General features: G+C 41.3%; 1 protein-coding gene and 1 long non-coding RNA gene across 5 annotated transcripts in view; one reads left to right on the forward strand and one right to left on the reverse strand.

The window, feature by feature from the left end:
- GRAMD4 (GRAM domain containing 4) overlaps window positions 1–27132 on the reverse strand; it is a 104108-nt gene that overhangs the window by 18778 nt on the left and 58198 nt on the right. For all 4 annotated transcript variants that reach the window (XM_069977040.1, XM_069977030.1, XM_069977036.1 and 1 more), the window contains 9 exons: window positions 25523–25658; window positions 23593–23618; window positions 18415–18506; window positions 15141–15232; window positions 10654–10702; window positions 7281–7352; window positions 6814–6857; window positions 6585–6694; window positions 4162–4316 (listed from right to left, as the gene is read on the reverse strand). In XM_069977040.1, the coding sequence (XP_069833141.1) occupies window positions 4162–4316; window positions 6585–6694; window positions 6814–6857; window positions 7281–7352; window positions 10654–10702; window positions 15141–15232; window positions 18415–18506; window positions 23593–23618; window positions 25523–25658 (776 nt within the window). The remainder of the gene's footprint in view (window positions 1–4161; window positions 4317–6584; window positions 6695–6813; window positions 6858–7280; window positions 7353–10653; window positions 10703–15140; window positions 15233–18414; window positions 18507–23592; window positions 23619–25522; window positions 25659–27132) is intronic.
- Window positions 9070–27132, forward strand: part of LOC138797217 (uncharacterized) — a 50869-nt gene continuing 32806 nt past the window's right edge. The window contains exon 1 of the long non-coding RNA XR_011363904.1: window positions 9070–9150. This is a non-coding gene — a long non-coding RNA (uncharacterized lncRNA). The remainder of the gene's footprint in view (window positions 9151–27132) is intronic.

Raw genomic sequence — 27132 nt, forward strand, 5'->3', positions numbered from 1 at the left:
CCATTATTTATTTTCTTTTGCACCAGTTTTTTGTCAATGTGTATTGGTGTTTATATTAAACCTTTTCTTTTCACATTTGAGTTGCTTTCACTATACATGTTCACCAATATGGGTCGCTTATATAGCTACTTTACATGCCCCTTTTACCCCGGGAGGATGGACCCGAGGTACGGAATACAGGTTGAGGCTGGCGTCTTTGCTAAGATGTCTGTGTGGTGCAAATACGAGGAAACAGATGTGGCCATGTTACTTGCCCAGCTTCTCTGCAGTTTCTGTGGATGACGGGGTTGGTACTCAGGACACTGGTGACCTCGGTGCCTTTGTTATCGTGTGACACCCAAATGCCCTGTGTTGGCCTGCTGTTATACTCTCTAAGCCCCTATGACAAATTCTGGACGCAATCCAGCCCCTCTACCTTTGGTACTGGTCCTCCTCCCTTATTGATAATTATTTTTATTTATACCTATTTGTACTTTATCCAGCCCCATTTCTTTTGGTTATTCTACCTTTTACTTATTTTTTACAACTCTGCAACTCTCATCATTCTGTGTGATATACTTATCCATACATACAATGACAATCGCTGTAAGGGCTATTTTCCCTTTACTAATATGGCGGCATCAGACTCTGGGGCTGTTATGGGCATGCCCGCGCCGCTGTCAGCTTGGGGACCGCCCAACACATGCGCCTGTGATCACACCGATCATGTGATACACCCAGGTCACGTGATTCGGAACTAGGTGATCCGGACACCATGCGCCGTGGGTGACGTCATCAGCGGGCGACGCCGGCGTTCCCGGACACGCCACCTCCATGTGGATTCCCTGCTTTGGTGTAATGTATGTATTACTTGCTTTCTGTTTATCATTTGCTACACAGCTGTTTGTATTAACACCTAATCATGTCACTTATTGTTGTTTCACATTACTCCTAACATGATCATTGCTGTAAATTATCGGATTAGGACTTCTTTTCACTTTGCCTGTATATTTCTTTGATTTTGGAACTCTACACGATTTTAGCTCACGTTTATTTCACTTTGTTTATATCTTTATGAATTGTTTGATGAACTACAATCATGCACACATGTATATATACTGAGCTCTTGGAGCATTTTGTATCACTGCTTGAGAAAGGCTACACATTGAGCCGAAACGTTGCATCTTCTCTTTAAAAAAAAAAAAAAAAGACAGTTACACTTTAAGGTCTATAAGACTGTAGCTAACCTACCTTGACATAAAGCAAGAGGAAAACTGATAAACTGAAGAGATAAATAATGCCAATGGTAGACAAAGAGCTAAGAACAACTTTCATAGAGATTAGAGCTGAACTCCAAGGTTAAGGTATGCAGGAGAGCAAGATCAGGGAAAGGTGGATTCGCTCAAAAATTTGCACCCAACCTGATGGGTTGTGCAGGAGGCACAACGCCCACAGAAAGAAGGTACTAGGGCAGTGATGGCTAACCTTGACACTCCAGCTGTTGCAAAACTAAAATTCCCATGATACCTGGGCAGCCAAAGCCATATCTTTGGTTGTCCAGGAATGATGGGAATTGTAGTCTTGAAACAGCTGTAGTGTCAAGGTTAGCCATCACTGTACTAGGGAGAGACCCTAGCAGGTATAAGGGTCACAGTGAGAGTTCCAACTTATTGTCTGGTAATAATTAAATAAAAATTCTGGGGGGGGGGTTGGGGGAATCAATCCACTGGGAGCTTCATTCAGGAAGGTATATAATATAAAAGCGTGAATTAAAAAACACCATACATATTTTTAATAAATCCACATTTTTATATTATATACCTTCCTGAGTGCAGCACCCAGTAGCTTGTCTTTTCAGAATTATCATTTAAAGCTTAGATATACTACTGAGGGAAAAAAAAACCACTGCAGAAAGCAAATAGAACGAAACAGAAAAAGGTTTTTGACAAGCCACAAGGCTTCTAAGAGTCCTTCTAATGTCCTTTGACAAAAGAGACAAAAGTGGAATTTATTGTATTATTTGTATTAAACAAAATGTTTAGTTACAGGTATAATTTTTGTCCATACCAGTTTCAGGTTTGTTTTTTTGTTTTTTTTCTCTGCTAAACCACAATTGAAAAGCAATGCCTGATTTTAATTAGTTGATTTTCAGTAAATTAAAATTTATTATTTTTGGTCAGTTACAAGTTAATTCAGTGACCAGTGAGCTTTTCTTTCTTTAACAAAAAGATACCAACAATTCTGTCCACGTGAGTATCATTACTGTGCAACAAATGTTAACAGATTCTCTTTAACCTTACCTTTCCACATAGCTTATATGGCACACGCAGTGTGCATGCCTACTACAACGAGGAATCATTTTATTGACAAAACTTACAAACCTAAAGAAAATATAAACCATGGTTATACATCCTATGCTAACAATGTAGTGTAAACCAGTGCAATACATTTTAATTGTTCAGCACAACTTTTCCACCCAAAAGAAATGGCACATCTATATAGTTTTTGTCTAACTTAACATTTTAAAAACTATGTATGTGAGCCTATGAAGAGCAACTGTGAGAGCAAGGCTAGGCTCACACCTGCATAATACAGATGCATTTTTACATCTGTATTAAGGCCACAAGTCCCCTTTCTGCAAGCAGGTTGGTATGGTAGTGGTGAGGAGTAGATTAGGAGCTTGGGAAAGCCTCTGACATTATGCACAGGAACCCCCGACACATCAGTGCACACTGCACAGCCATTGGCATCCTGACTCCTTCAGTGGTTGGCAAATATTAAGGGATTCAAGACTACCTGCACCAGCTGCTTTGGCCTATGGACTGGTCTTGGAGTCACAAAGAAATTCCATAAACTCCATGTATCCCAATAAGTCTATTGGAAAGGTAATATAAATGGAAGATGGAGAATTTTCCCCTTTTAAAATGATCTTGGTTTTCTATTCAGGACAGAGGCTCTCTCTTACAGGTGCTGTCATAGGTGTAAAAGAAATAAGAACCTTTAAATGGGGTATCCTTACTTGTTCACATGTATTAGAGGAGTGTTGACAACAGAAGTAATGCGAATACAATCATGGGCTAAAAAATAGACTAACTTTGCAATATATTTGTAAAAGTGTATAATAGCACGCCTAAAATTTTCAAGGGGACTGGTATTGTGCATTTAATATACACGTGCTGTTCAGTCTATAAATGAACACACAGCTTGATGTCTATGACCCTTAGACCCTTAATGCAACTCTTATGGATGGGTATACAGGACTAGCAACAGGCAATGGCATTCTGTTTATCTGCTCCAATGCAATCTAGAGTAGAAGGGTTTCCAGTGACTAACCTTCAGTTTTACCTTTCTGTATAAACACAAGATACTAAAGGGGTTTATCAAGAATTAAAAAAAATAAAATAAAAAAACTGCTTCTTTCTTCTAGAAATATTGCCACTTTTGGCCTTAATCCATGTGTGGTATTGCAGCTAAGTTCCATTGCAGTAAATGCTGCAGCGTTGTAAAACCACACACAAACTGAAGACACATGTGGTGCTGTTTTATGGAAGCTGTGTTTTAAAATCCTGCATAACCCTTTAAAAAGTTATGGTAATTAAAAATAAATAAAACTACAGAGTCCATCTCCTGCAGACAGGAGAGATGGGAAGAGAAGTGCTTAGCTGAGCTTTTCTCCCTTCTAACAATCAGTAGGTACCAAGTACCCAAATACACATATGTCTATCACATTTTTAATGACAGTAACACTTTAAGGAAAATCTGTCGGGTCCCTGGGAGCTCACACACTAGTCCCAGGTTAAGAGAACAGCATTCTGACACTGTTCTAAGCTCTAAGCAATGCTGGGGCTCACTGTAACTGGCATTCAGTAACAGGGGAGTGATCACAGTGGCTTCCAGTCATTCTGCACCCTCCACCAGCTTTCTCCCTGCACCCAGGTCATCAACCAACCAGTCTGGGCAGGAGGAAGGTGCAGTATGCACTCTCCTGTGACTGGATACCTGTCAATGGAAGCCTGGAGCCCCTTTCCTCTATGACTAACTATTCATTGAAGTGAACTGTAATATAAAAATGTAAGAATTTCTCTTCAAAATTATAACTGATTACTACTAGAATATTGCTGCTTGTTTTAAGTTCTAGCACAGTAACAGTAAGCAAATATATATAGAACAGAAAATGCTCACCCTTCTAGATGTGGTTACATTTGTTCGTTCTTTAAGCTGTGGATCTGTAGGTAGGTTTGTCCAAATAATGTATGGTGTGTCATATTTGTCTCGAAGCCTCGGGCATCGCTTGAACACGAAGTCAATGAGGAAAAACTTAATGCCAGCATACAGCCCTTAGGAAAAAGATCACTTAAATGAAGCTTTACTATAGTATCACAGTTTTTATTTATTCTGTAGTTTGATATATGACCAGATTAAAGGTTATCGTTGATATGATCAAAATAAGTTTATTTAGTAGACAAAGGAAAGGCTGATAACAAACCTGTCAGAGAATGGCTTCTCAGACAGACTTCATGGGTACCAGGACATTGTAGAAGGCTGTAGAAATATAGAATACTGTTGGCAGAAAAAGACCACCTGGTCCATCTAGTCGGCTTTTACATTATTTCCTTTTTATCTTCGGATACAAATTTGTTTATCCACACATACTTAAAGCGACTCTATACCCACAATCTGACACCTCCAAACCACTTGTACCTTCGGATAGCTGCTTTTAATCCGAGAAATATCGCAGAGAGTTCACCTAAATCTAATTCGGTGGATTTTCTCTAGCTGCTAAGCTATAGAGGGCTTAGTGATTCCTCTCCAGAAAGTGGGAATAATTTCACCCCCACTATTAGAAACTGAATAAGTGTTTGATTTTGATAGGGAAAGGGTATAATCGGTTAATGCAAAGTTGGCATATTTTAAAGATTTTCCTTGTAACTGAATTTTGCTTGTTATTGTTGGTGGACAGTGCCGTAGGGGAGGGACAGCGCCTAGACACTGATGACATTACGGAGGAGGCAGGGCCTAAGGCGCAGATGTGGGCAGAGATAGGGGGTTCCACGGCCTACCGGACTGTCCACCAACAATAACATGCATTTTTGAGGGAAGAGACCACAAAGAAATCCTTTATACAGTAAGAAATAAAATGTCCACAATATAGGCTTAACCCCTAGGCGTACCTGTACGTTCTGGGCCACAGTAGTGGATTATAATAGGGGCGTTTTGGGCGGCAGCCCGGGGCCCTGAGCTCCTGGGGGGCCCATGACCACCCAAAAAGACTTATACGTTCAATGGTGTACTGTCTCCTGGCTACACTTCTGCCATGATTTGCAAAAAATCACTTATTTTTATGGCAATTTTGCACAAATCAGGACATCATGAAATTATTTATCCTGTACTATGAACGCCAGGCTAGTGCTTCCATAGTTACAGTGGGGTGGGGGTGCCCAGGCTTGGTGAACAGCCCGGGGCCTATGGTAAAGTTAATCCGCCCCTGCTGGGCCACCTAGGTATGTTCAGAGCCTGCTCTGAACCGCCGAGGTCCTGGGTGCTGCTCGTAGCCCAGGACCGTGGCTATTAAGTAATTAAGTAATCTGATGCAGCTGTCAAAGTTGACAGCTGCATCCGATTACTTACCACAGCCTATCCCTGGTGTCTAGTGGGGTGGGGTGGGACCCGCCGCTGGAACCGGGGAGTTGAGTGGACGTCTTTTCCCTCAGCCACCTCCTCCCCGGTTGCAGCAAAAAAGTGCCCCCCAAAGTGATTCCAAAAAAAATTATGAATTTATATTGCAAAGTTGCTTCATTTCACATCTACTGTTGATTTAGATTTTGGTAGTTATAACGACAGTGACACTTTAAGAATGGTGCTGAGAACTTATATGGAAAGGGGGTGGCAATATCACTTTAATGGGCACCAATCAGCATGACTGTGCTGATATGGTACCCAGCAGCATAGCATAGATCTACTGTGAAGCTCCCGAAGCATACCAGCCATAGCTACAGCAGTAGCTTTACAAAGAAAAAAAAAATGAAGTTTTAGTCGCAGCAATTCATCTGAGCAGGGAGCCACCCATGACTAGTCACAGCTCTCTGCCTGTCAGCATGTAGTGCAGGGATGATTGACAGGCAGAAGGGCCACTAAAGGCCTATTTTCCCTCCTTATTTAGTCCTTTAACATGTTTCGATTATGTCCCCCCGTTTCTTTATACTATACAGATTTAAATCCTTAAGTGTTACAAATGTTTTATGTGTGACCACTCTTTCAGTTCTTTATATAATAATGAGTGGTCTCTCATCATCATGTGATATGCCAAATGTTCGTATAATCACAGTGAAAGTCAAATAGGTGCTGGCGATCTCCAGAGTAATCCATAGATCGAAAAGTAAGCACTTAACGGCGCTACAGTGTCACAGTCATCAACCGTCTCAGATCAATGTATATTTTTTTATTGTAGTCTTAGCAGACGCGTTTCGGGGCTCTTAAAATAGCGCTTCTTCAAATACTAGAGACATCATTGTGAACATAGTGAGAAAGAACCACAACTTAAAAGGCTGCAAAAGGATATAAGGCAACATACCACAAGCAGCAAAATGTAAGCGGACAACACTTACCTATACAGAGTCCAATAAGTCTATACGGAAAAAAGCAGGATGCAATGAAGGCTGCCCATAAGCATACATACAGCTTCTGCGTAATTTCTGGTTGGACCCACATGAATAGACTGTAAAATTTAATTTAAAACAATATTAAAGTTCATGTTGGTTACGTTTATAGATTTTTTTTTTTAGCTAAAGAAAATAAAATAAAAAATTAAAAAAAAACACAAAACCCCAAACATACTTTTTAATTTTTTCCAGTATGTCTGCCATCTTTCCAAACAGATTCTAAAAGAGGAACACAAAAATTACTATGTTTTCATGGAAGACGTCAATTGACATAGAACAATGGTAAAACATTTTAGCATAAATAATAATAATAATAATGCTTTTATTTTGTATAGCGCACACAGATTCCGCAGCACTTTACCTATCTGTATGTTTTTGGGTGTGGGAGGAAACCCACGAAAACACGGAGAGAACATACCAACTCTTTGCAGATGTTGCCCTTGGTGGGATTTGAACCATAAATGATAAAATGTGATGGTAGCATCAGTAGAGCAAGAAAGGGAATTATGGCCTTCTGTTGTATTTTTCAGCAGTCTAGATACACATATAAAATACCCCCCAGAATACCCTTTCAAGAGGCATCCAACTCCTAAAACAGCCTAGGTTAGAAGTGTACTCTCAATCCACCCACGTATGACAAACCTGTGCTTTCTGTGCTACATCGAGAACCAACTGAAACTTCTCAGAAACAGTAAGGTCTTCCTTTGGAGGCTCCTAAAAATAAAATAAAAATATCATTTTTAATTAAAAAATTTGTTTCATTTTAAACATTTGAGTAAGGCTCCATTCACATCACATTTTTTTGGTGTATACATTGGGATAGAGGCAAAAGTTAAATCAGACATATACCGTGACACAGCTGTGACATGCTCACTAACTTTAATGGACTGAACAAAATCAATCAGCAGTCACATTTGTTCTGTTTCCTGAATCTTTACTTTTTGGAGATTCTTAAAGTGTAGCAGACTGCTTTTGAGTCCCACAAAAAAGTACATTTGGGAAACAGAATGAATGTAGTAACTAGTGTACTACATTCAGTCTAAAAAGTCAAGGGGTGTGCTCCAAATATGATGCAGTATATGTTGGCATACCTTTTTCCCCCAAGTATCCCAAAATACATTGGGGATGTATCCAGTAATACAATGTCAATGGGGCCCTAAGGTCTCTCCAGTAAAAAGCTAACAATCATTCAGAAGTATATTAATGACCTTGGTAAAACACTTGGCTATACAAAGTCATTGCCAATAAATACCAGTTAGGCTATGTAGACATTCCAGTTTGCTAATGTGCCTGAAGTATACTGTATGGCTCTATGTTTCACTCAAGTAAGAGTGTCATCCTGACAGATAGGTTTGCGTTAACATTAACATTTTTTTTTTCTTTTTGGGGCACATAGTTCTTATGAAATATTTTTGGCATGCTTTGCATAGCATATGTGGGGACTGGTCTTTTCATGCATTCATGCAAAGTTGTTATTGCATCTTTAGTCCAATAGTTAAATTTAAATATATATTATATTTTGATATTTTCAAACTTAGGGGTTAGGAACATTTTTAATTTTTCCAACTACAGCAGTTTTATTCAGTTACAACTGGTCCTTACAATGAAAGTGAGCGGTGCCGAATAGAATGTATACAATTATCAGCAAGTCATCTATGGTACAGTATATGAGCAGCAAGATTCCAGTGCTGTGACAGTCAGTCATCTGTTATGGTAAGACTGGCGTCAGAGACACTAGTATAGCACAATGCACACTAGTATTAGCATGATAGCTAATGCATTCTGCCACATAACACATGCTGATCAACAAAAATACCAGACCTGCATAGCTCAAACTAAACAAAAACAGTCTTTCCATTCATCTGAGTGCTGCACAATAAGACAGAAATTTATTACAGGTCAAACAGGCCCATTTTCCTGCATTACATGGTTGTAGGAGTTCCACAACAAAAACTTTTGCCACCCAAGTGGGTTTCTTTTTGAGTCAATCAAAATCTACAACAGCTAAGCACCTGAGCATTGCTTTTTGCAGGAAACAAGCCCCAGAGCTGTGACCGATTAATCTGCTATAATAAAAAGGTATTGAAGGTAGTGGATAAGAAAAAGTGGAGTGTCATTTTACTGAAGCATCTACACCAGTCAGCCATAAAATTTAACATATGGTTTCTTAAACCAAAGGAGGCAAAATCACACACGCATCACATACATATATATATGTAAAGGATAACAAATGTACTGTTTTTGGTAAAGAAGCAGAAGACCATGTTTTCCCCTATACTTATGATTACTCCCTGGTTTCCTCTCTGACTTGTGACCCTGCTGCTGCTGCCATGCAACAGTGCAGACACTTTCCCACAATCCCCCTTGCAGCATGTGAAGAGAAAACCAACTGCCAGTACTAATGGGACAGATCATGTGACTGCAATTGAACTGAGCATGTGAGACCCAACTTAGTGGATGCCCATAACCAAGGGCAACAGGTTATCAAACCAAGCAAGCACATGGGAGATTAGTAAGTATATATCTTTCAAATGATATGGTTGTACATTTAAAATATATTTTTCATGTTGCACCTTTTACCAAGACGTTGGCAACTACTTCCTTAAAGGGTGTATCCAGGATTTTAAAAAAATAGCAGCTTACTTCCAAAAACAGTGCTTTGGTTGTGTGTGGTATTACAACTCAGCTCTATTAACTTTAATAGAGAAGAGCAGCAATGCCACACACAAACTGAAGACAGAATGGCACTGCCCCTGGATAAAAGCAGCAATATTGTATCTAATCCTGAATACTACTTTTAATCTTATTTCTGCACCATGTGGCCTCCAAGGAGTGAAAGCTTTTTTTTTATCTACCGTACCCCACAGATGCTCAATTGCAGTAAAGAGGAATTCCTGAGAAGGGGAAAAAAATCTGAAAAATCAACTAGTGGTGCCAGAAAGTTAGAAACCAAGCTGAGCTGTGATTGGTTGCTAAGGACACAAAGAGCATTCTAACCATAAGGCTGCTTGATAAATCTCCCCAACAGTGTACAGGTGTAGCTAATTTAGTAGTGTGCCATATAAACATTTTATATACACTAAACACACACACACACATCATAGCAAACACAGCTAATAACTGAGCACCAACATGCAGAACCCGCAGTTTTTTTTTGTTTTTTTACTTAAGCATTCGGTGTCAGTTATGATTTTTGTCTGAAAATATGTTAAAATCTGCTTTGCTGGTGATATGATAGCAAAACTTTTGACTAAATTTTGTTAGCAGTGGCTTCTTTGTGATGCATCAGTCGACTGGTATCCCAGCATAATTTATGCATGTTTCTAGTTTATAAATACTATTCTATATTATATTATATATTATAATAATGCAGGGTATAAGTCATAACCTGCATTATTCTGAAACAACATAGTATGACCTTTATTGCATTAGTTAAAATTTAGTTTAGTACTACAAAATGTATACAGAGAAAAAAAATCCTCTAACGCATACCACTTTTGATACATAGGGGAATTTGAAGGAAAAAAAAAATTATATGCATTTTCTGTTGTATAAAAAAAAAAAAAAGTCAAAAATCTTTGCACAAGCCTCATTTTGCACAAGAAATATGCACCTTTTGACACTAGTTTAACAATATAAGCATTGATATTGCTCGAAGTCTTTTCCTAGATCAGACTCAGGTCTTTGAAAATGTGACATTTTTGGGAGACTTTTGGAAAGTTTTAATGTGAGAACTAAGTAGTAAAATAAGTGGTAAACACATTCAAGAATAATTACAGCATCTTTGAACAGGTGTTTTTTTTTATCACTGTGAACATGTGTACCCTAAGGGGCAGCAGTAGCCAACCACAAGTCATACTAGAATCATTCAGCCAACTAGCTTCTCTTCACTAGGGCTTCATAGAGATGTCTGGAATAAAAAGTTCTCTTTAGTAATAGACACCTTTCAATGTCCTAAAACAAAGATTCTGTTGGCCCATGCAAACAATAGTAACATATCTGCTGAAGAACTTACTATGGGTTCTGAAACTTGAGGCACAATGCACCACTGTATCCTCCAACCCCTAGATACAGGAAGACAGACAAAGACAAACCATGAAAAATAAATAACTAATGGTAAAAGTAATGCAAACAACAAAATGCTTAACAAATCTTATGAGTGTGCTTGTTTCATTACATTGTCTGAATTAATAGTAATAAAGTAAACCATATACAAATACTAAATCACTCTTCTTAATACAAAGGTGATTTATAAACAAAGACATCACAAATAAAGCTTTTAATAACACAGATGATGAAGTTATTTAAAATTGCTTAAACTAATGAAAATAAACAGGCAAATAAAACACATTAAAACATGCACGTGGTGGTAAACCAACAGCAGAGTCAGGAGCGCCCAGGGCTCAATAATGCATCAGAGAAACAACAAACTACTAGCCTATCAGATACCACAGCTACTGTAGTACACATTGCTGCAAAGGTTAATGCTGGCTTTAAAAGACAGATGATGTCAGTAAACAGTGCATTGCAGCCCGCTAAGTGTGAGGCTGAACATTTTCTATCACCTAAAGTTACTACAGTTACTACCTGGGGATGAGATTGCACTAGGCTGCAGTATGGGAAGATGGCAAGCTGAAGGAGGCCTGGCATAAATAGTGATGTTACTTTAACAAGTACCACCTACCTAAACGTTATTGCAGACCAAGTATGCCCTTTACTAGCAATGGTATTATTTAATGGCCTCCAACTCTAGACTTCAATCAAATCTGTGGAATGTGCTGGGAAAAACAAAAAAAATGATCCATGGGGGACCCGCCTCACAGCTTAAAGGACTTAAAGGGGTTGTCCGGCGCTAAAAAATTATTCACAGAATAACACACATTACAAAGTTATACAACTTTGTAATGTATGTTATGTCTGTGAATGGCCCCCTTCCCCGTGTCCCACCACCCCCACCCGTGTACCCGGAAGTGTGGTGCGCTATACATACCTGTCACGTGCCGACCACGGTCTCCGATCCGACCGTGGTCGGCACGTGACAGGTATGTATAGCGCACCACACTTCCGGGTACACGGGTGGGGGTGGTGGGACACGGGGAAGGGGGCCATTCACAGACATAACATACATTACAAAGTTGTATAACTTTGTAATGTGTGTTATTCTGTGAATAATTTTTTAGCGCCGGACAACCCCTTTAAGGCCCCATTACACAGACTTTTTTTGGCCGATACAGACCATTGAGGCCAATGATTGCTTAGTGTAATAGAAGACAACAATCAGACGACAAGCACGATGTTGGCTGATCGTTGTCTTTCAACACGTTGAAATAACAATGATGAGGATATCAGCGATATGTTGCCGTCGCGGCAGCAGACCGCCACTATCTTCTACAGGCTGCCCAGACGATGTAGCGATCACCCGGGCAGTATTATGTACAGTATATAATGTATAGGAGCAAGCACAAAGGCTAATCTGCATCGACATAGCAGATTAGCATAGGCAAAGCAGACACAGGGTGGTAACCGGAAGGAGAGGGGGAGTTCCATATAGTAGTGATGAAATGGATAGAAATAGTGCTGCCTCACATGTAAACACTGGACAGCTCATCAAGAAAAGTTATCTGAAATGACAGTTAGGGGCCTTTTACATGGGCCGATGATTAATTCAGGAACATTGCCAGAAATACTACCAATTATTGGCAGGAGGAGTATTACTAGCAATGTTCCTGGACGATAATCGCATCTTGGCAGACCCATAAATTTATCGTGGAGTTGTCTAGATGGAGATGACTGAACTGGGGAGTGAAATGCACTACTGCCACTTCTTCTGATCGGTGTGGGTCCAAGCAGGGAAGCCCCAACTGATCAAAACTTTTTACATGTCCCTGTCAAAGTTTTTTTTTTTTTTTTTTTTTTTTAATTACTAGTACACTTTAATTTGTGAAATATTTTCCATACTGATACAACAAGTCCCATACGAAGCCATTTTATTAATAAAGTCTGTTTCAGTAAATTCTTGTACTTTCCATGAAACAACAAATCTGGAGCCTCTCTTCTTATAACTCTGCACTATATAGTTCCTGAATATTTATAAGTTGACAACTGAGTGTTACCATTCCCATTTCTCAAAGGTGTGTGTTCCTACATAGTCTGATATAAAATGAATTACCAATGATATCAGTTGGATGGAGTGCACTCTAATAGTGGAAATTGTATTCATAAATTTCTAGTAGAAACATAAATAACCACACAAATTAAAAAATGCTCCAACAGTTATTTCATGGTAAACATTAAAGGGAAACTATCAGTATGTTAGACAAACCTAACCTGCTGATACCTTCCTATTACGCATAAGATGCTGAGGATGAAGTCATAAATCCCTAGGCTAATAAGGAGGGTTGGTGCACTGGTGGCTGGACTAACCGCCTATATCCAACCCTATCTTATATCTGCCTGTTGTGCCATTTTTGTGAACAAATAGCAGAACGTAAATTAGGGTTTGGTGCATTGGGGAAGTTACTTAGACCACCAAGTGCCCCTGCTTCAGTAAGAATGACTCCTACATGTACATTCATCAACCTCCCCTGAAGTGACGTGGCTGAATCCAGTGCAGAAATGTCATGCTTCAGTGTGGGATTTCAGCATAGGATTGAGCCACGTCACTGCAAGGGAGTTGAATGTACTAGGGGGCATTCTTACTAAAGCTGGCGGGCAAGCATAGGAGTGCAATTAGAGGCCAAGTAAAAACCCCAGTGAACGTAGCACCCTGATTAACATACTGCTATTAAGATATATTATACAACCACTATAAGCATATACTATAAAAATAAATTAGCACAGACGGGATGAATATAGAATGGTGTGTATTTCCAGCCATAGAAGTTAAAAACCACTATAGTGAAGGTCTCTGACGCAGGCTGCTCAAACCGATGAAGCATGAGAGACTGGCCTGCACCAATTACTAGGCTGCAATCTTTAATGGATCAGTGCAGTAGAATCCCATATCATCTTCTTATTACCGCTCATCTATTTTAATGGGGAAATAATATCCTAGTAACCTCACCTACTTCTAGTACAAAGAAAAGAGACAAAGATCTGATTTGTCTATTGTTCAAGAGAGCACCCGCTCGCTCAACCTTTGCATTCAGAGTAATTTTTTTTTTGTTATAGTTTTCAGTGAGCGGGTGTAACATTCATGATACGACAAGAGCAGGTAAAGTGTCTAAGGCTAATTTCACACACTGCATTAGTGGTGTCTGTTGGACGTACACACTCGAGGAAATCGCCAACTTATATACCTATGACAGATGCTACTTACTGGAATATTCACTACACAGGGACCCATTTTTAATTCCTTTTATGCAGGATCCAGCTGAATAAAACAGCAAGGAGGTCCGTTGGGGGTCTATGGATCAGTTTAATACAGGTGTCAGAACCTATCCCAGCAATTATGGAATTAGCTGTACAAGTCTGGAGAAACAGAAATAGCTGCACATCGCACCCATGGCTGATATGAAAGCCTACTCCGCTGCATTAAAAACCATCAGAAAATAGTATAAAATTTCATCAAACCATATTGCCTCATGTACCACATGCAGGTCTTCTGATACACACGAGTCCCTAATGCAGGAATGGCGGTCGCTGACAGACAGTGTTGATTTAGTGTAGGGACTAATGTGGGCCAGGGGACCTGCACGTGGTACATGAGGCAATATGGTTTGATCAATTAAAAATTATGTACCAACATCCTGGCGTTGGTTTTTAAATGTAACCAAGAGGCATTAGTTTCAACCATAAGTGTGAGGTAAAGCAGCTCCTCTTTCTCTCCATGTCTGTATCGAATTAGCTGTACATTGCCTAAAGAGACTCTGTCGGTAGACTTATGCTTCCCCAGTTAAGGGTAGCATAAACTAGTGACAGAAAAGCTGAACAGAATGATGTAACACTTACACTGTTCTGTGCAGAAGATCCAAAGATAACCTCCTAAATAACATGGACAATAATTAGTCCTCTCCATATTGTCCATGAGCCCAGTAGTCCTGGATATTCACATGAAGCAGAAAACTCCGGCTACCAGCTGCTAATTGGCAGTTACATAGTTCCTCAATTTTCGGTCTGCCTATACACAACATGGGTATGTCGTGTATAGGCAGACCGAAATTGACGAGCTATGTAGAGTGCTGTGGAATCAGTTGGCACGATACAAATAAGAAAAGCATTATAGGCAGTCAACTGTCAATCAGCAGATAGAGGGTGGAGAAAGTGGTGAGACAAGAATCCTGTTCTCCTGCATATTAGGAGAATGGCTGAACAAAATGATGTAAGTAATACACCAATCTGTTTAGCATTTCTGCCACTAGTTTATGCTGCCCTAATTTAACGCAGCATTAACCCAGTGACAGATTCCCTTTAACATGGTTTGGCCAAGTGGCGTGTTGAGTTTAAAAGGCTCTAGAACGTCAATTAGCATACTCTGCAGTAAAATGGGTAATACTAACTTACCTGGCAATGAGGTAATTTAGGGATAACCTCAAAATAGCTAAAAATAAAAACATAGGGATGGCCCAGCCATGCCACACAGAATTCATGTAGATCTAAAAAAAAAAAAAAAAAAAAGAAGAAAAAAAAAACATTGCATTATATATATTACAGTTTTTTCATCCTCCGTATAATAAAAACATAGGAGACATTTGGCAGAAAAAGACAATCTGGTTTAACTAGTCTTCCCTTTTAGTATTTCTTTAGTATAGCTTTGTGATCTTAGGATGGATGTGTTTATCCCAGACATATTTAAATTCAGTTACAGTAGATTTACCAACCACATTTGTAGAAAGTTTGTTCCAAGCAGCTAAATACCAGGCCGGTATTTAGCTGAGTGGGATCCACTCACCTGTGCGCATGAGTAAGGAAGCCCCGCCTTCCGAAACGTCGCGCAGCAGGGAGAGGACGCCTAACCTAGAGCTACTTCCAGTGCTCTGAGAACACACAGCCGAAGTTCAACTACTGCACTCAATAAAAGAGTCAAGATGAAGACTACTGAAATGTGAGTGTACTTTTTCTTATATCGCACACTCACTATAGAAGGTTACGTTGTGTTGTGGGATACCTGTATCATTGGACTGTTACATGCCAAAGAAGTGGGAGTTGGTGGTATCCACGTTGATTGCTCACGATTGAGCTGATTTATGGTCCGAGGCCAGACATTGCGCTTTGTTGATGTTCCAAGCATCTACTACTTTCTCAGTGAAGTAATAGGTTCCCACGTTGTTTCTTATCTTTCCCCCAACTAACCTTAGATTGTGGATTGTTCTTGTGTTCAGTTTCTTATTAAAAACAGCTCCTGAATCTTATTTAGTCCTATACCATATTTAAAAGTTTTAATCATGTTCCCCCTCCCCTTCTTTCCTCTAGATTATACATATTTATATCCCAAAGTCTTCCTTTCCACCATTTTTGTATTCAGTCTTTGAACCGGTTCTATTTCATTAATATATGTTTGTAGGTGATGTCTCTATAACTGGACAAATTATTCCAGGTGTGGTCTCACTCCATACAGAGAAATTACAATCTCCTTCTTACCTCAGGCTATACACCCCAGCATACAGTTAGCTTTCCCTACCCCTCTGGCTGCACTGGTGGCAACTTAATTTAAGACTGTCAGAAATTACTACCCCTAAATCCTTCTCTTCTGAAGTCTTTTCCAACACAGAACTTCCGATATGATACTCTAATAGAAGATTGCTCCTCCTCACATTTATTATTTTACATTTCGAAACACCAGTTTCCATTGTTTTGACCACTTATATATTAAAGCTAAATCACAGAATAGCCGGTGTCAGAGAAGTTCATCCAGATGACCTTCATTTCTTAAGAATTGGGATGCGAGCACATTCCGGTGTGCCCACATTCCAACTACCAATAGCAGACAAGGTAAAGACTTTACCCTGTCTGCTCTGTCAGTCTTGTGCGGCCACTATTTAATGAATAGCAGCTGCATAAAACTGACAGGTTAGTTTTTTCTGCGGCCGCAAGGAATCCCAGCCAGAGTGTATACAGAATATATACACTCCGGCCGGGATTCCATTACAATCAATATAATCGTCAATTTCATTATAGAACGCTTTTCTTGTAAGTTATGCACTCTCTATCTGATAAAGGGGAAAACACGTTCGAAACACATCCAGGTTTGTGAGTTTAGCACTGGCACTTGTTTTGGTCTTGTAACAGTGGCACTAGCACTTGAATTTAATAAATATGAATTTGTAGTAACTCATTTGCAGGAGTTTGTTAATACGTTAACTTTAACTTTTTGCACTTGCACTTTATTCGTATAGCCAAAAGGGAGTAAGACAATCATGTGACTTGCTAAAAAATCATAGGTTTGCTGTGAATGTATAACATACATTAGGAAACTTAAAGGGGTTGTCCAGCGGAAAAAAAAATTCTTTCAGATCAGCTGGTATCAGAAAGTTAAATAGAATTGTAATTTACTTCTATTTAAAAATCTCAAGTCTTCCCATACTTATACACTGTTGTATGTCCTGCAGGAAATGTTGTTTGTTTACATTCAGAAACACTGCTCTCTACTGACATCTCTGGTGGAGTCAGGAACTGTCCTGAGCAGGAGAGGTTTTCTATGGGGACTTGCTGCTGCTCTGTACAGTTCCTGACTCCGCCAGAGATGTCAGTAGAGAGCAGTGTTTCTGAATGTAAACAAACACCACTTCCTGCAGGATATATAGTAGCTTATAAGTATGGGAATACTTAGATTTGTAATTTACTTCTATTTAAAAATCTCATTTAACTTTCTGAAACCAGTTGATTTGAAAGAAAAATTTTTTTCGCTGGACAACCCCTTTAATATGATAGATTGTGCCCCTCCCTCCACCTTGTTTTGAATTTGTCTCATGTTTATGTTTGGTTTGCAGTGATACTTTGGATTCATTTTAATATAATATTTAGTACATTGCTTTGTCATGTACAAAATATGTCCCAGTATGGCTATTTCCTATTTATTACAGTGATTGAAGCAGGTCTCTGTTACAGCAGCTAGATGCAAATCATCCCTAGATATAATGGCCATCAACTCACAGACCTTGATGCCTAAGCTGCAAACATTTGTGCACATTACACAAAGACTATATGTATTGCCAACTACTTTTACGCTACCCAACAACTGCATTTTCAGAAATACACTTTTTCTAAACTGATCTGGACCAGAAATCTTCCTCCTCAGTTATATTTCTGTCCTCTTTATCTAGTTTAAATGCCTGTCCATGTGTGATGGAAGCAAACCCGTTCCTCTCGTCCATCTACTTACTGGACCAATGGCTAGAATCATGACTAACATATCCAAAACCTTCAACCATACACACTGAATCATACATTTAAAACCAAGGTGTCTAAGATCATAGAAGACCATACAAATTGTATCAGCATATATTGCATATTGGCATCAGCTACTCTTATCCCAACCTGTGCATACTCAAGCAAAAGTATTCAGCGTATAAGCAGCAGTTGTGTTAAAACCAATGGCTACTAAAACAGAAGGTAAAAATATATTTTTGGGATAGCTGACACGTATGGCATAGAGATGACAAATCTAAACAGTACAGATAGAAAGTTCAGTAAAAGACTGTAGTAATCCAAAAATGAGTGAAGGGTGCAGATTTATTGACTTATTAACAGTCGCAAGCAACATTTCAGACCTGTCAATGGAGTCCTTTCTCAAGCAAGTCTAGATAGATAGATGTTCCATATAAAAGCAGATACTTACAATAAAGGCAATAGCAGACGTATAAACAGAATGCCAGTCTGATAAGGCAGAAAGGTTCTTCACAAAATTTGTAACAGGTTTGGCACCTCTCTCTGAAAAAAAAAAATAAATATATATATATATATATATATATATATATATATATATATATATATATATATATACTTTTAATCTATAAACAAAATATAAAATTCTGGTACCTTACTCTCCAAATTGAGTGCAATGGCTTTCTTATTGTCAAATATATTCAGGGCTGCTTCTCCCATGAGGAAAATTCCCCCTAAGGCAGTCCTGCCCTGTCATTTTAGGTCAGTCTGACTACCCTGAATGATAGGGCCCGGGAGACTAATCTGTACACAGGGCTACTGGCTCCTCCCCCACAACACACGCAGGAGGGGAGCGACACAGGCAGGAGCCACAACGGGTCAGCCTCACTTTTGCTGCAATGAATTACTACCACTGTTAGGGATCCCTGGGGTGGGCAATGTAAGGAACAGCATTGGGGGCTAACTGCAAATTTGTAAGACTGCAATAATGTGAGTGATGTGCAAAGCTGATTAGACTGCTCAAAGGTCATAGGGGTCACTCAAACTCTGTTTATCTACCTGCAAGCATCTGACCTTCCTAATGATGTCATCAGGTCTTTGCAGGCAGCATACAGAAGTAATGTACATACAGCATACACAGGACAGCATGTGAGGAAGGGGGTAAGGTAGGGGAAAAAAACAAGTGTACAGGGAGCAGTATAAAGGAAGCATTATATGGGAGAAGGGGGGTATAGGGAGCTCTATATTATATATGTGAGAGAGGGGACCAGTGCAAGTAGTATCTGGGAGGACAGTGTATAGGAAGATAGGGAGCTTTATAGGTTGTAGCATGGCGGGGGGGGGGGGGGGAATAGTAGCAATATAAGGAGGAGAAGGGGTCTCTGAGGCTATGGGTACGTGCACACTAAGAAAAACACGTAAAGGACTTGCGGTGGTTTCCACCACTCGCCCCCACTCTACTCTCCGCCTGTGCCATGGACTCTATGGTCAGGCAGATTCTGCCATCCGCCCAAAGAATGACCGTGACCGAGAGAGTGAAGTGGGAGTAAACAGGGACGAGCGTCGGAATCCGACGCAAGTCCTCTGCGTACACATACTCGAACAGTGTTAATGGGTCTCTGAGGCTTGCACTATTAGGGGGTCTCTCTATGTCACCACCTGTGGACCATAGGGCCGTATTACACGGGACGATTATCGTTCAAAAAATCGTTAGATCGTTCGGATTTAAACGATAAACATTTCATGTAATAGCAGGCAACGATTGATGAGAAATTGTTGATCCTTTGATAGAATCTGGACCTATTTTCATCGTTGATCGTTCACACAATTAAACACGTTGTTCCGTCGTTCCCTGGTCCATCAGCCAGGAAAGGATGAGTGCAAGAATGACCGTAAGTAACGATCATCGTCCCGTGTAATAGGGTAAACGATTTAAGATCGTTTGTCAAAGCGGTTGTTTGAGATTGGACAATTTTTCAACGATTAACAGTGTAATACCACCCTAAGGCTGGTACTAATATATGTGTATTGTATACATTTATGGCATACAGTTTTATATGAGATATATATTCTCTTCTGGTATATAGTTATGCGTGTTATATATGCAGCATTGCTTTATAGTTCTGAATGCAATATATTTAATGTTGGTATTTAGTTATGTATGCAATATGTACACTGCTGGTATATAGTTATGTTTACAAGGGGATGCAGTTTAAATTTCCACGGAGAACCTAGAATCAGTCCTGAACATATTATATTATATTATATGGAGTAGGGCTGGGCGATCAATCAATTTAGTTCAATACCAGATAGGGTTAAATGGTAGACTTTACAGCTTTATCTCCTGCACTGATAACCTCCATTCTTGCTGCTTCTCACAAGTGTGGGGCAGGACTCGTCTGCAGCACAGATGGCAAGAGAGCAGGATACTACAAGGGGTGTGTGGGTAAGTGCTCAGCTGCTCTGCACAGTGAGGTAACAGGTATTACTTGTATATACAGCACTGAGGATTTAACATGCAGGTCATGATGATGTAGGTGAGGGCATTAAACTGCATTTCCGAGCAGAGCATGCTGGGGTTTTTTTTTGTAAAGGGGCTGGGGATGCATATACTAACTAATGCTATTGAATCAAGACTAGACTATAACAGTGATAGCTGGAGTGCCCACCATAACAGCCAGTATTCCCATAACACAGTGGAAGCTTATACTATATGGGGGCACAGAGTGACTTCAGTACTATTTAAAAGCACATATTGGACATAACTGTTTATATTAGGGCAAAGAGCGAACACTGTTACTATGTGAAGTAATACAGTCGCTGCCTCAAACACCAACTCTGCACAGTAACTATGAGCGCTTGTAACGAGCGCTCATAGTTACCGTGCGGTGGCACTGACAGAGAGGGAGCCATTGGCTCTGCCGCACACTGCCTCTGGTTTCCGGGCTCGAGTGATCTCATTGGAGCGCAGATGCTAGGACAAGGGGAGAGCGGCCTCTAGTGACTGCTACAGTGCGGCCACAAGAATGAAGAGGAGATGCCCTGACCCAGGTGAGTATAAGTTGTTTTTTTTATGTTCTACTATATGGGAGGGGGAGCTTCACAGGGGGGCTATATACTACTGGGGGGGGGGGGAGCTTACAGGGGGCTATATACTACTGGGGGGAGCTCACAAGGGGCTATATACTACTGAAGGAGGGCACAGGGGGGGGCTATATACTACTGAAGGAGGGCACAGGGTAGGGCTGGGCGATAATGGCCTAAATCAATATCGCGGTTTATCGTACATGTAGCCGCGGTAACGATAAATCGAACGATAATTATTACACGCCCCTTTTAAAGCCATGCCCCTTTTGAAAACCCCATTTTCCGATGGTAATACAAACGTGAATTTATTCCATATAACAATATGCAGCAAACTTCACAAGTAATACACAATGTTTTGGCGTCTCCTATGCCATTTTCAAGTGGCACTTGAAAATGGCGTAGGAGACGCCAAAACATTGTGTATTACTTGTGAAGTTTGCTGCATATTGTTATATGGAATAAATTCACGTTTGTATTACCATCGGAGTGCTGCAGAGTATTTTTTACTAGCTGACTTGATCCAAGGTCTGGGATTCATATGCTGGCAGCCACAGTTCTTTACGTGTGCTGCTTATATTGTTTACTATATCTATCTATATATACAGTATATATTCAGATGATAGATAGATAGATAGATAGATAGATAGATAGATAGATAGGAGATAGATAGATAGATAGATAGATAGATAGGAGATAGATAGATAGATAGATAGATAGATAAATAGGAGATAGATAGGAGATGGATAGATAATAGATAGAGTCCTATCTATGTGTGTCCTATCTATCTATTACCTATCTATCTATCTATCTATCTATCTATCTATCTATCTATCTATCTATATATCTCCTATCTATCTATTACCTATCTATCTATCTCCTATCTACCCCCAGTCACTCAGTGGCTGCAGGGAGTCAGGTATAGGTGGACACCTCCTTGCTCCCCCGGGCACTGCTCTCTCTCTCCCGCATAGGAATCCTCGGCCCCTGTCACTTAGTGATGTAGCACATATATCCGGGCAGAGCGTCACACGTGGCCGCTTCCAGCACTGACAAAAGATAACAGGGCTCCGAAGATTCCTGTGCGGGACAGAGTGCGGTGGCCAGTGAAGCATGGAGGTGCCGACCCATACCTGACCCCAACTGTAAGTGCGGGAGGGGGGGGGGGGCAGGGCTCACCATGCAGCTTCCAGAGAAGCTAGGAGAAGTTAGCCGCCCGGCAGCAGCAGCGCTGAGCACACACTGGAGGGGACGCTGCCGCCTATGCACAGCCTGTCACATCTCCAGCCTTCCTCTCCAGCCCCCCCCCCCCCCCCGCAGCAGTATCTTCCATCCCTTACCCTGCACCAGTGTTTGTGCGCCCTGGCTTGGGAGGTAAATCGGAAGATCAACCACGGTGGTATGCGGGCGAGGCCAGCGCTGTACTGCTGCTGCACTGTCAGCGTGCACCCAGGCCCCTGCGTAGTGATAGCAGCCTTGGGGTCCATGGGTGCAGTAGCGTTTGATGCCGGTGGTATGCGGGTGAGGGGGCGGGGCCATGCGGGGGCCGGCCGGCGCTGTACTGTACGCTATCGATCTGGATGTAACAGCCTGTTACCACCACACAGGGGGCCTGGGTGCACGCTGACAGTGCAGCAGCAGCTTCCATCCAGAACGATAGTGTACAGTACAGCGCCGGCCGGCTCCGCCCCCTCACCCGCATACCATCGGCAGTCCCGCACCAAACGCTATCACTTATCACTACACAGGGGCCGGGCCTGGATGACAAGCGGCTGCCATCTTACCGCCTGTGGCGCACATCCAACTGCCAGCCCGCGCGAACACAAGAAAACCCACCCGCACGCAGCCAATAAAAAGGAGGGCTGCAGAGGCGGTACGTGGGCGACGCAATACGGGTGTAGGGGGGGATTGGCTGGCCAAGCACATTATTAATTAGAGACTGCTTCCAGGTCCCCACTCCCCCAGCAGCAGAATAGATTATTCTAAATGCCTCCTGCATGGTCCGGACAGCAATTAGGCGGCGCCAGGAAGACGGGGAATACAGAAAATACCGCAGATACCGTCCTGGCCAAGTTGAGGTCGGTTAACCGACGCCAGTGACGGTATCGGTATTTTCACGGTATACCGCCCAGCCCTAGCACAGGGGGGCTATATACAACTGGAAGAGCGCACAGGGCGGCTATACAAGGACTGGTAAAAGAGAAAAAAGAAAGCCAATTTTCCCACTAATAAGCATCAATTCTGTATGTAAATAGTTAAAAAATGTTAGTGAAAAGTTAACAAAACAACACGCTTACTACTGATGTTCAGCTTGGACCTTCACCTGACAATAGACCCCAGTAAGTGGACCTTCACTAAAAGTTGTTGAGCACCCCTGTTCTAGGTGCATCATGTGTATTCCATGATTATGGAAAAATCATAGCAAAAAGTGCAATGTTTGAACACAGTCTCAAAATTTTGTTATTTTGTTAATTATATGTCATAGGTTTCACAACAGTGGCCAATTAAGTATTCTTTGTAGAAAAATCACCAGAATGCCAATACTTACTTAATCTTCTCATATTTTCTGTCAACCTGCAAAATACAAGAAAAACTAAATTGGGAAAAAAAAATCTTTAATGAATTTATACAAACAAATAAGCATACTATTCCCACAGGGCAGGAGATGCTGAGGAAAAGGGTCGTTTTCTTACCTTCAACCTCCGCTTTCCTGTAATGATCTTTTTTATTACTGTGTCAGTTAGGTGTTTTGATGCACTAGGGGCAGGGTCTACAGCGGCCAGTTACATCACTGTAGAGCACCACCTGAATATTCATGAAGAGGGACAGCCAGATCAGTGCACCAAGAGATGTATTCCTGCCCCCCAGTGCACCAATCTGCCAGAAAAACATATTATTAAAATGGAGGACTGTGGGAAAACAGCAATGAGGATGAGGGTAGGATAACTACCTACTTCCCCTGCCCTACGGAAACATAAAAGCAGGTTTATTTGCTGTTAAAGGGAATGTATCATCAGAAAATTAACCTATGCTTAGAACAGATGACACCAGTAGATGGATAGCGCCAGTATAAGACAATAGCAGATCCATGAGGAATGGTCACAGAGTATGCTCAGTAATGTTTCACACTTATCTCAAGGGATTAGGTCCTGTTTATATTCATCTATGTCCATGAGGCTTGGTGTAAAGTATATTACTAAATGCTATTAAAAAATAGCTCAGGCAAGGTGGCAGCCCCCATAACAATGTGCAAAAAAATAAATAAATAAAAAATTACAGAAATAGACTAGAGAAAAAAAACATGCTTCAGTATCTAGCTCTTATCAAGAAAATAAAATCAAGGTGATACATTCACTTTAAAGGACAACTCCGGCGGGACCCCCCCCCCCCCCCCCTGTAAAAAAAAAAAAAAAAAAAAAAAACAGACACACACAGACACCATACTCACCATCCCTCCGGTGACGATCGCCACTCCATTCGCCCGCCGTCCGCCTCACCGTCACCGCCGTCCAGCAATGTCTCTGACTTCCGGGTCCTGGGGATGGAAAAGGCTGCCAGTGCGCTTGCGCACCGGCAGCCTTTTCATTGGCTGGAGCGCGTAACATGGCTTCCAGCAACCTCAGCCAATCAGGGCTGAGCAAGCTGGAAGCCATGTGATGCGCTCCAGCCAATGAAAAGGCTGCTGGTGCGCATGTGCACCAGCAGCCTTTTCCGTCCCATTCACTCTCCATGAAGACGCCGAGGAGGAAGAAGACCCGGACCTCCCCCCGGCTCTGACGTCTTCGTCACCAGATGCCGCCCGGGAGAAGAGGACCGTGACGACCGTAATAGGTAATGTATACATTCTTTAACTTCCGGGCGGGGGGGTCGGGGGTCCAAAAGTGGGGGAAGGGGGCCAGACTGGGTATTTAACCACATTACAAAGTTATATAACTTTGTAATGTGTGTTAAATAAGCTTAAAAAAAAATTTCGCTGGAGTTGTCCTTTAAGGGTCTGTAAATCTCGCTCCAAGTCCATCAGGTCCTGGCAGTTCACTGTCACTACATACTTGCAGCTGTCTGAACGACCGCTGCGTATATGTAATTCTGCCGGCCCCTTAACCCCTTCGGCTACCGCTCTGCTGTGTCTGTATATACATTACCTGTCTCCTGCACGGGGTGCCGGCGTCCTGCTCTCCCGCCCGGCCAATCAGTGTTGCCCAGCTGCAGAACAGAACAGCGGGCCCCCGTGTGGCGAGGACAGGTAACGTATATACAGACACAGTGGGGCAGGAGGCGAAGGGGTTAAGGGGTCGGCAGAATTACATACTCGCAGCGGTCGTTGAGACCGCTTTGAGTATGTAGTGACAGTGAACTGCCAGGACCTGACAGACTCGCAGCGAGATTAACACTGCGAGTCTGTACGTGTGGACAGACCCTAAAGAAGATATTTAGCATGAGCACTAGCAATATAAAAGGAATGAAAGATCAGGAAATACCTTCGAGCACTCAGTGGCTCTTCTGTTTCAACTGTGTTCTCTTCTGGCTGAAATCGAAAATCTTCAATGTATTCACCGAACCGGTCATAAAACCATTTCTGAACTCTAGAGCACATAGTTTGTTTTCTAGGTTTATCTTGGAAATAAGCAAAGTAAATAGTTAATGTGTTATAGCTAGAAGACAAACTTTTAGTTCATATCTACATAGGAACACTAAGGGGGGGGGGGGGGATTTATCAAACTGGTGTTAGGTAGAAAGGGTGGGTTCACACTAAGGAATTCTCACGGATAAATTCTGCGGAATTCAGTCACCTGTACGTGCTCACGGCCGCGCGCCTCTCCGCCCGTGCCATAGACACCATTCTATGCACGGCCGTATTCCGCAATGCGGAATCAGCCGGCCCATAGAATGGTGTCTATGGAGCCGTGATTGCGTACAGGCGATGGAATTCTGCGGAATTTATCCGTGAGAATTCCTCAGTGTGAACCCACCCAAAACAGCACTTTTTTTTCCTTTGAATGTGGGAAGAAAAAAAAAACTGAACACAAAAACACACACAAAGCCTAAAGCAGACTGGTGATCAGCTTTTTGCTGATCAAAGTAGAAGTAATGTATAATAGAGCTTCTTACCCTGAATTGGGATATATAACTCTTATTTCAATCCATTGCTCCAGCAAAGAGATATAAGCTTTAGGCCACGTTCACACAAGGTAAAAAGAAATCAACAAAACTACGGCCATTGTTGCAGCCGCTGTTTACTGCCAGCTGACAGCTGCATTTGTTTCTATGGAACACCGCACTGTATACACTCCGCATACAGTGTGGCTGTTCTTTGCAGCTGCACAAAAAACTGACACTCACTTAATTGCAGTCGCACAAAAAAGTCTGTGCACACAATGGATAGTACGGCCCCCGGCCATACTAGCCATTGTGTGCTATGGTTAATTGGAGTACTGCACACCCGAATGAGCCTGCATTCCAATTAAGAGAGCTTATATCCCAGTTCTGAAGCAACAGACTGAATTGAGACATAACCACAGGAAGTGACATTTAAAAAATCACACTAACCAAAAGGTGACACATCTGTGGTATCACAAACTTGCAGAGAACACAAATATGTTTACTTAGTATTAAAAAAAAAAATTACCAAAAAGTTCCATCTGCTCAAAGTCAAATAACTACCAATTATCTTTTATGCATACTTTTACAGTTTATCTTGAGGTCATCCACTATTAGCAGAATGAGCTTTAGTCAGTGTTTCCACTGACTAAAGGAAGATAGAAAAGCAGTAATAAACCAAAAGCAGCAATATAAGCGGCACTAAGGCCTTATTTACAAGTTCCATAAATTTAAAGCACATTGATTTCTATTGGGCTATTTACACTGTTCATAGTTTTACGGATCCGCAATCTATGCTGCCAAATAGAGGATACGTCCTAGCACAGCCTATGGGAATTTTCTACTGCTCTGGACAATTCCTGTCACAGACAGAGGTAACAGCAGAGAGCACTGTGTCAGACTGAAAAGAAAACTTCACTTCACTTGCAGTATAACTTTCTGACACCAGTTAAATTTGTTTTACCTAAAGAACCCCTTTAAGCTTGGCAGG

The sequence above is a fragment of the Dendropsophus ebraccatus genome, chromosome 1, assembly GCF_027789765.1.
Source record: "Dendropsophus ebraccatus isolate aDenEbr1 chromosome 1, aDenEbr1.pat, whole genome shotgun sequence".
NCBI lineage: Eukaryota > Metazoa > Chordata > Amphibia > Anura > Hylidae > Dendropsophus > Dendropsophus ebraccatus.